At 55.8% G+C, this 10,110-nt stretch overlaps 1 protein-coding gene across 2 annotated transcripts; it reads left to right on the top strand.

The window, feature by feature from the left end:
- The first annotated feature begins 2,347 nt into the window (after positions 1-2,347).
- On the top strand, positions 2,348-3,737 carry HAMP (hepcidin antimicrobial peptide). Of its 2 annotated transcripts, XM_059904746.1 has the most exons (3): positions 2,348-2,503; positions 3,485-3,544; positions 3,626-3,737. In XM_059904746.1, exons 1-3 carry the CDS (start codon positions 2,417-2,419, stop codon positions 3,725-3,727), a joined length of 249 nt encoding a protein of 82 aa, XP_059760729.1. In that variant the 5' UTR covers positions 2,348-2,416; the 3' UTR covers positions 3,728-3,737. The 2 variants fall into 2 exon arrangements, with proteins under 2 accessions (XP_059760729.1, XP_059760728.1); XM_059904745.1 differs by lacking the exon at positions 2,348-2,503 and having other exon boundaries at positions 3,003-3,544.
- Positions 3,738-10,110: the final 6,373 nt, after the last annotated feature.

The raw sequence follows: 10,110 nt of genomic DNA, 5'->3' as shown, positions 1-10,110 counted from the left end.
TGTCTGTGTATCTGTCCATCTCAGGTGTGGGGAGGGAGTCTGGGGTCTGTGCAGGGCTCCTGAGGGCTGGGCCTCACTCTTGCGTTCGTGGCTGTGTGCTGGTCCCTGCCATCCGGTACCGCTTGGTACCCAGTCTGTTGGTTGTGTGGATGAAGGAATTAAGGAATGAATAGCCTCATGGAGGCCCCAGGTGTTGCGTATGTGGTGTGGGGGACAGGGGGAGCCAGGGTCAAGGACATGTCCCATGTGTTTGGAGGAGAGGCTGGGGTCTTCCGTGTCACCAGTTCCTAAGCAGGACTGGCTCCTGGCCCTGCTCTGCTGGGCTGATGCCCTCCCCTCTGTACCAGCCAATGGTGGGGCCTGGCCTCGAGCCCCCCACCCCCACGGAGGGCACATGGCCAGGAAGCCAGGCTTGGCCCGTCAGCCTGTCGCCTCGCACTGCAACTCTGGCGCCTGTGCTGTGACCCCTGCCCCTGGTTGATGATGAAACCTGGCCTGAGCTGAGATGCAGTGATGCCTGGCGGTGCTGGGGGTGCCGCCGTGTCTCCCCGTGCAACTCCCGCCGCTCCCAGCATCTAGGCCTGGCCACCTGACTGAGCTCGCCACGCCGCGCCCATCCCAGATACCCCCAGCTGGTTTCTTCCTTCCGAGAGCCCTGTCTCCTTTCCTGGCCACCCCTCTGTCTGAGAGTGAGGTTGTGTGCAGCCGGAGGAGCCTTACATTGAGTGGGGAGGCAAATGGCAGGGAACAGCGTTACTTCCCAAGGGCTCCCCATTTTTGTGCTTTTTGAGTGGGCCCTGGCAGCAATTCGGGGCCAGGAAGAAGAGTTCATTCCTTGACAGCACCATCCCCAGGCTCGTAGGGTTAACACTGGATGGCCCTAGAGTGAGTCGGAGAGGGAAAATGGCCAAGAGGCCATCTCTGGAGTCAAGGTTTGCTGTTCCCCTGGGCCGTGTGCGCTCTAAGGTGGTTCAGGTCGTGGGTAACAATGAGGTTGCTGTAGTCAGGCAGCCTCGGCTTAGCTCCCCTTCCCATGGTGGGCAGGGAGCCGGCCCTCCGAAGGAAAGCCTGGGTTGTAGTGTTTGCCAACGTCTGTGGTGTAAGTACTCCCACCACAGTGGGTTTCAAGGTGCCAACACGACACCCCTGAGTTTGGAGTTGGGATGGGACGTGCATAGTCTGCTCATTGAGCCATATGAGCCAGGTCCAGCAGACCCACCGTGCCCTCCTGTGTTTTCTGGGAGGCAGGAAAGCCTGGTGATGAGGGCACAGGCCCCAGTCAGGCTGCCCGGGCTGAAGTCCCGACTGCGTCTGGCTGACCGAGCTTGGGCAGTGCCCTCATCTTTGCCTTCTCCTCTCCTGAAAAGTGAAGAAAGTAAGTCTCAGGTGGGCATGGTGGGCTCCTCTCTCAGGAGCAGGATCTAGGAAGCCTGGCCCCTGAGGTCAGTGGCTGAGAAGGCAGCTAGCACCCTGAATACAGAGCAGAGCCCAGGATGGGTCAGGTAGGAGCTGCTCAGAGGATAGGTGGCACAGGCTGAGTTAGCCCAAAAGTGAGTCAATACATCTGCCGGCTCATAAGGTGCAGTCAGATGTTAGCTATTACCGTCACCACTGTCTTTTTTGGCCAAAAGTTCACAGGAACATTTCCCAGATACCAGGGCCACATCTTAAGTTTCTGACACTTGAAAAACCCTACAGGTGGGGCTTCCCTGGCGGTCCAGTGGTTAAGACTTTGCCTTCCAATGCAGGGGGTGCGGATTCCATCTCTGGTCGGGGAGCTAAGATCCCACAGGCCTCATGGCCAAAAAGCCAAAACAAAACAGAAGCAATATTGTAACAAATACAATAAAGACTTTAAAAGTGGCCCACATCAAAAAAAAAAAATCTTAAAAAAAAAAGACCCCATACGTGTTCTGGGGGCTCCTGTCGACACAAACTCCTGCACGTGGCCGTCACGGTGTTCCCTCCCCGGCAAGTGACAGCCATATGGCATGTGAATGAGGAGGCCGGGGAAGGGTGGGGAAGGAGGGCGCCTCACTCGTGCTCATCGACCAGTTCAGCTGCTGGGGCAAAAGGTGGAATTTTTTCTGAAATCAACAGGGTAATGTCATGTCGGGGAAAGTGTTTCCCAGGTGGCTGGCAAGAGGCGTGTGTCTGTGGTCGCGTCTGTCCCACCTCCTGGACACACCTCTGCTGGCTGAGGGTGACACAACCCTGTTCCCCGTCACTGTTCCCGCTTATCTCTCCCGCCTTTTCGGCGCCACCACCTTCTTGGAAATGAGTTGGGCCAAAGGGGAGGGGGCTTAGCATCCCCGCCCCCCCCCCCAGGAGGCCCCATAAAAGCAACTGTAACTGGGCTCCCAGACACCGGAGCAAGTCCTAGACGTAACAGAAGGACAGCCAGACGGACGGCACAATGGCACTGAACACGCAGATCCGGGCCACCTGCCTCCTGCTTCTCCTCCTGGTCAGCCTGACCAGTGGCCTCGTTCTCCCACCCGAGGTGAGAGCCCACAGGGTCTGGGCCCAGGAGGGCAGCCAGAATCGCAACGGAGAACCAGGCCCCTGGGAGGGGTCAGCGGAGGGCAGCAGGAGACCCCAGCACGGGCCAGAGCTCAGCGCAAGCAAAGGGGGATGGGCAGCTGCTCGAAGTGCAGAGATGGGGTACTGAGTGGCAGGGACTGGGGGCCCTGATCTAATTCCACAGTTATTTATTGAGGGCCTACTCTGTGTTAAGTCCTCTTCTAGACAGTGGTGACCAAGCAGTGAACAAGGCAGATGAGAGAAGAATATTCTCGTGGAGCTTGCATCCTGGTCAGGGAAATTAGTCAGTGAGCTTAAAACAAGGAAACACTTGTGTTTAGTAAATGCTATTCATGAATAACATAAAAGATGGTGGGAGAGTGACGATGAGGGTTGGCTTCTTTAGATGGCATCAAGGGCTGGCTTTTTTGTGAGAAAATGTTATTTGACGTATGACTGGGAGGAAGAGAAGGGGGCAGCCAGCCAAGACCAAGGTGGGGCAAACATGGTGTACCCGAGGACTAGAGGGCTTGTTAAGGGAAGGAGATGGTGCTTGGAGATGAGACCGAGGGGTGGCCATGCCAAGTCTTGTGGGCAACTGTGCAAACGCTGATCTTCCTCCAAGCACAGGGGAAGCCCTGCAGGCTTTTAAGCCGAGATCTGACGGATAACACATGGGGAACGGGTTGTAAGGGGCAAGATACAGGCAGGGACTGACATCCAGGCCATGGAGAGTGCTACGGAAGAGTGAGCAGCTGTGGAGAGAGGAGACAGATCTGGGATGTTTGTAGGCAGGAGAGCCACCCGTGGGAAGGTGCGGAAAGGCCAGAAAGTAAGGCCACTCCTAGGATTCCAGCTGAACCAGCGGACGCCAACCCCTGGGGAGGAGCTGGTCGGTGGGAGCGAGACTGAGAGCTCTGCCGGGGCCCTGCCGTCCTCAATTCCCCTTTTGCTTTCACAGACAAGACAGCTCGCAGACCTCCAGACCCAGGACACAGCTGGAGACGCAGCTGGCTTGACGGTGAGGTCCCCTGGGACTCCCTTCCGAGCCTCCCATGCCTTCCCATGCCTACGCCCCGCTCACTGCCTTTCTTTCCCACAGCCCGTGCTCCAGAGGCTGAGACGAGACACCCACATCCCCATGTGCGTATTCTGCTGCGGCTGCTGTGGTAAAGCAGGGTGTGGGTTATGCTGCAGAACATAGAGCAACCCCTGCCGCCCTGCCCCCAGTCCCTTATTTGTTCCTGCTACCCTCCAGCCCTCAGTGAACGGTCTTGGAATAAAATGGCCGGTTCTGGCTCTTATTTTCCAAACCAGAGTCCGTTGTCTTTTCTCCCTGCCAAAGGCCTCTGCCAGAGGCTCGTTGTGGCCCCTGTCTTGGGAGGGCCAGTGCTCGGTGGGGTGTGCGGGGTTGGTGTGTACTGAGGGTTGCAAAGAAGCTTGTTGAAGGATATTTGGTTTCTGTTCTTCCCCATCTTTCCCCACTTCAAAAGACCTCGAATTTATGTTGCAACAGCAGGGAATGAAAGTTAAAGTTTCCTCCTTGCAATCTTCTTAAAACAGGGGTAAATTCACATGCCTAGCAAGGGTTCTCAGAGTAAGGTCTGGGGACTACTCCAGGGCTCCACAAGGTGGAAACTACTAAGATGTTTCCCGTCTTTCTCACTCTCGTTCCCTCGTGTGTGGACAGCGAGGCCCCATGACGTGTGAGGACGTCGTCCTTCTGACGGCTGGTGGATCGTGTGCTTGTGTATCTTGTGCTTTAAAAATTTCTCAGTTTCAGTTTCTAATAGATTAAGCACCTATAGATATAACTCACTAGAACACAAGGTTTTTGAAGTTCTCAATAAGTTTTCAGAGTATAAAGTGGTCCTGAGACCAAAACACTTGAGAACCACTGGCCTTCAGGGACTACTAGGTGAAGCAAATGAGTGAGATGTGATGGATTTGTTTCACAGGAGCATCTTCACTTGTATTCTCTCAATAACGACATACTTTGCATAGGAGACACATAGGACAATGCTGTTCATCTCCATAAGGGGTTGAATTCCCTCCCTTTCTTCTTGAAAACTGTATCCCTCTCAATTTATCTGATTTCCCCACTTTTGATAGAAGAAGAAATGCAAGATGCATTTCACTATCATCTTAGCCCATGAGAACACATCAGCGCTAGCATGATGATAAAGGGCCTCGGCCATTTGGCCTCAATGTTGCATAAAGATAGGGAGTGGGGGGGGGGGGCTTCCCTGGTGGCGCAGTGGTTGAGAGTCTGCCTGCCAATGCAGGGGACACGGGTTCGAGCCCTGGTCTGGGAAGATCCCACATGCTGTGGAGCAACTAGGCCCGTGAGCCACAATTACTGAGCCTGCACATCTGGAGCCTGTGCTCCGCAACAAGAGAGGCTGCAATAGTGAGAGGCCCGCGCGCCGCGATGAAGAGTGGCCCCCACTTGCCGCAACTAGAGAAAGCCCTCGCACAGAAACGAAGACCCAACACAGCCATAAATAAATAAATAAATAAATAAATAATTTAAAAAGAAAAGGTGCATGATCATTTAAAAAAAAAAAAAAAAGATAGGGAGTGGGGAGGCCTGGGGCCCCATCTAAAGAGGGCTGCCAGGCATAGGTGCCGTGCCCACAGGCAGGCGACACATGGCTAGAGCGCCTTTTCAAGAGAAGGTAGCAATCCTTATTTTTATGTGAAATTTCCTGATTTTTAAAATATTGACAACTGATGAAAGGAATCTGATTTTTTAAAACTCAACACCCTGGGAGCCAAACTAAATCCAGCTGGGAGCCAGATCAGTCCCATACGCTACCAGCTTCTGCCTCGGAAGCCACGAGAGGTTGGTCCTCTGGGAGAGGTTTTCCTGAACAGAGACAGAAGGATGGGGAGAGGAAGACTATTTGGGGAGCTTGGCGTCCTTTTAGCTGCGGGATCTCACGGGCATCCTCCTCTTGCTCTGAAACCCCACTTCCTCATCTGTAAAAGGACAGAAGCCTCTACAGTACTCAGCTCATTGGGCTGTTGAGATGCTCAGAGAGGGAGGAGTGTGAGTGGAAACTGTCAAATGCCTCATCAATGGAAAGGATTCGTATTGACAGAGGAGGTGGAGGCCTCTCAGACCCTCCTGATAAATAAACACCGGGAGGTGGGAAACCCGAAATTGCTAATTGCATTTGATGACACCAGTGCTCTTCTCTCACCGTAGCCGGTCCTTCAGGTGGTCCTAGTGATGTGAGGCGGGGGCACCCAAACGTTAGCATGCACCCGACTCTCCTGGAGGGCCTGGTAAAATGCAGATTCGGCAGGTCTGGCGTGGGGCCTTAGAATGTGCATTTCTAACAAGCTCCCAGCTGATACTGCTGCTGCTGGCCTGGGGGCCACAGTTTGAAGACGCCTGCTGTTGAAGCTGCCAACTCTGGCTGAGGGCAGAGAGTGCCTCTGGGCTGGACCAAGCACCTGCTACCCCTCAAGAGCACGTGCAACGAGTGGGCCTGTGAAGGCTTGATTCTGCCCTGAGATCAATTTTGCTTGGTCTGCGCAATGTTTTAGATAAAAATTGGGCTGATATCTAAAGATAGAGGTATTTCACATAAAAATCTGAACTCCTGCTGTTATGGGCTGAACTATGTCCCTCTAAAATTTATACGTTGGGAATTCCCTGGTGGTCCAGTGGTTAGGACTCGGTGCTTTCACTGTGGTGGCCTGAGTTCAATTCCTGGTCGGGGAACTAAGGATCCCACAAGCCGCGTGGCAAAATAGAATAGAATAGAATAGAATAGAACGATTTATATGTTGAAGTCTTAACCCCCAGTGCGATTGTGTGGCATTTGGTGCTAGGGTCTTTACAGAGATTATCACATTAAAAGGAGATCATTACGTTGGGTCCTAATACAATAGGACTGGTATGCTTATAAAAAGTGGAAATTTGGACAGAGACCTGCATATAAGGAAAACACCATGTGGACATGGAGACTTCTAGCCTCCAGCACTGTGAGACAATAAACTCTGTTTCTTCAGCCACCCAGTTTGTAAGACTTTGTCACAGTAGTCCTAGCAAACTAACACACCTGCCTTTTCTGGAAGGATCCGATGATCAGGTAGCACTGGTAGCTGGATCTGAGTAGCACCTCTCCTTTCTGCTGGCACATGCTCTCCGGTCCCCCAGTCCTCCCTTGGGCTGGAGACCTGAGTGCAGATCTCAGCGATAGAGCCCTCTGTGGGACTCACTCACGTGTACATCCCGCCCCCAGGGACAGCCTTCATTCAGTTCACACCCGGAGAGACGATAGACGCCCCCCCTAAACTGCTCAGGCACAAGACCCCAAGATGGCTGGTGTGATGCTGAAGGCTGTGACATATGAGTCCCCTAGGATCTCCGTGTCCTCTCCCAAAGCCCAAGCACCAGGCCACTCTCTTGTCTGGAACCCGGGCGTTCAAGCCCCACCCCACTCTCAGTGGGTCTTTGTCCATGACTGGGAAAGGCACGGGCAGAGTCTGACATCATGAAGCCCGAGGTGGGGGTGGGACTCCCCATCCCCCTCCATCCAGCCTTCTCTGACTCCTCACTCCCCAGTCTGAGGGATTTCCCCACCCATCACCCCTTGCACCTCCCCCCCCGCCCCCCACCCACCCCGGGGGCCGGGTTCTCCCTTGGGAGAAAGGACGCTCCCCGCCTCCCTCCCTACTGCCCTGGCCTGAAGGAGGACAGAAGATGCCCCAGTGTGACTGAACAGCTCATGATCAAACCACTACTCCACTTCATCACACCACCATCACCACGCAAAGGTCATGACCAATGGGAGGGGCTGGGGTGGCAGGAGGATGACCGTGGACTCTGCACACAGAGGGTCCCTACCCAGCTCAGAGAGTCAGCACAGCCCTGGCTGAGCACCCTCTGTGCACCAGGCACTGTTCTAGGGGACACAATGGTGAACAAGACAGACAGACAGACAGGCAGGCGGAAACCTGAGCTCAGATGCCAGTGGGGAAGCAGCTCACTGGAGGGTGCAGGTTGGCAAACGGCGTGCTGAGGGCCATGGAAGGACCGGGCAGCATTTAAACAGAGGAGCTTGGCTTGGTGAGAGGAGCCGGGCAGGCTTCCAGAGGAAGCAGCATCCAGCATCCACGCTGGGAGCCAAAAGGCTGCACAGGCTATGGCCAGCAGCGGAGTCGGGAGCGGGATGGGGCAGGGGAGCTTTCCAGGAGGAAGGAAGAAGCGCCAAGGCCTCCAGTCAGGGTATCTGAGGATCACACCCATGCACCCACTCTGCGTTTAGGAACCTTAACTCTGCCAGGAGCCGGCCTCCCAGCAGGATAGACTGGGCATAAGCAGCCCAAGCCCTGTCCTGCTGGAGGTCATGTTATCACGGGAGGAGACAGTCAACACATAAGGTTGTTTCCGATGGCAAGAAGTGGCTGGAAGACAATAGACCAGGATGTGGGCACCAAACGCGACACCCTCTAGAGAGGGTGGACGTGACTGGAGCCGAGAGTGAGATGTCCTGCCTCCTCCTCCTGGCCACACCGGCCTCTGTGGCCTCCCAGGCCCGGGGTTATTCCTAACACTGCCACCAAGATCCCCTAGACGCTGAGGACAATGCCTTCTGCTTCTCAGCCTGAGACTCCAGAGATCTTAGAGCACCCTCCCAGGGACCCAGAACCAGGGTACGCAGTGATGGAGGGGGGAATGAGTGAGGCAGCGGCCCCCGGCCCCTCCAGGAAGGAGCTCGTAGAACCCAGGCATCAGGCTGCCCAGTTCAAGCAGTGGTGACAAGGGCCCTTTGTGCCCCCCTCCCCCGGGGGCAGGGAGGAGCTGGGCCTTGGAGGCAGGCGGCCCCTGGCACCCAGGGGGAGGGGAGGGGCTGGTAAGTGGGGGCCTAGACCCTGGGAGGCCAGGGGACTGCGAGCGGGGCCTGCGGAGCAGAGAGTGCAGAAGCAAGAGCATCAGGTGAGTGCTGCAGCCGAGAGGGCCGGGGGACGGGGAGGAGAACAGAGGACCCGGGGCTGAGCGCACGCGGCAGGGTCGCCCAGGGCATGTGCAGTGCGAAGCGGTCTGGGCCGTGGATGGTGGCTGGGAACTGCCACTAATTTAGGGTGGGGGAGGGTGCTGCTTAGGATTGCTCTGGGCGTGGGCTGGGACCGTGGCAGGGGTAGTGACGGGGCCTTGGGGGGAAACCACAGAGAGAAAGAATGAAGCGTCCTCCTCAGCACCCCTCTGGTGGAGGTTCTGCCCTGGGGCTCCTAAGTTTGTGGCAGATGGGGTGGCAGTCATCCAGGGACAGGTGAAGAGTGGAAGGATGCCCAGGGGATCAGACGTCTGCATCCTGCCATCTGGGAGGGTGTGGGCACAGGGGGCTGTGAGTGAGCAAGTTCCAGCACCTGAGCACACGACGGGGGCACGTGTGCACACGCGTGTGCACCTCTCTTAGTGAGTCTTAATCCACATCAGTGTTTCTCCACCTTTATTTACACCCCACTAAGGAAAGCTTTTAGACCTGTTTTTCCTAATCCAACTCCCCCCATGAAATCTTAATATTATGGATAGACTGTATATGTTTATGTACCGTGGCCCTTGAGAGAGCCACAAACCACTGTAATAACTAAGACTTTTCTGGACCCCACCCCAAGAACCAATTTTCACCCCCATTCAGAATGCATGGTCTACACACTTGTTTCACACGTCTGCCCAGGCCCTGTGGCCCTCACCTGTCTCTACCTCCTGTACCTTCCTGTCGCAGGTGCAAAGGTGGCATCTGCCGCGTGTCCATCAGCATGTGTCTGAGTGGGTCTGTCCATAGCCGGTCCGAGTGTCTTTGCGAGCATGGCACGCAGGCAGGTCCGTGTGTATGCCCGATTGCCATGCCTATGCCCGTCCAGGTGTGTGGTGGGCAGGAGGATGCAGGTGTGTGTGTGTGTCTGCTGCACGGGGGTCTCGGTGCCCGTCAGTGTGTGCGGAGCCCTGATCGGTGTTATTGTGCGAGCCTGCTCCTTCTGGCTGGGTCCAGATCTGTCACATTTCATGCCAGCATTTGCATGCGTCTGACTGCATGCGTCTGTCCGTGGGAAGAGAGTGTCAAAGGCCAGCAAAAGCAGCCACTTGGAAACACTGGGTCCAACCCTGAGGCGACCCACAGAGGAGCTGGGTCCAGGGAGTGACTAACCCCAATCCTTGGTCCTTCCTGGCTCCACTCAGAGCCCAGCCAGGCTCGCCCAGCTCTTCCCTCACCCCCACCTACCCCAGAAGCCCCCCAGGATGAGGCACCCTAACCCTGAGGGAACAGGGCTCTTTTGTACCAGGCTCTCGCTTCTGGAGGGTGGGGACACCAGGGGCCGTCTGTAGGGTGGGAGAGGGCGGCAGGAATTCACGCGGCATGTTGGGAATGCTGATGCTGTGAAACCCAGTCATTGATGGGGCTGGGTCCCTGCCTCCCACCCCCAGCCCTCAGCCGTGGGACATGTGCTCCCTCACCGCGTGCACTCGCCCCGCCTCCCCCCATCCCAAAGCTCTGCTGCTCCCCTTTTCTTCCCGAGAGTTCTCCATTGCAGCTTGCCTCTGGAGGTGACCACGGAGTAGCTTTGAGG

This window comes from Balaenoptera ricei, chromosome 19 (assembly GCF_028023285.1).
Source record: "Balaenoptera ricei isolate mBalRic1 chromosome 19, mBalRic1.hap2, whole genome shotgun sequence".
NCBI lineage: Eukaryota > Metazoa > Chordata > Mammalia > Artiodactyla > Balaenopteridae > Balaenoptera > Balaenoptera ricei.
Note: the sequence above shows the minus strand (reverse complement) of the source record. Positions and strands in the feature narration are given on the sequence as shown.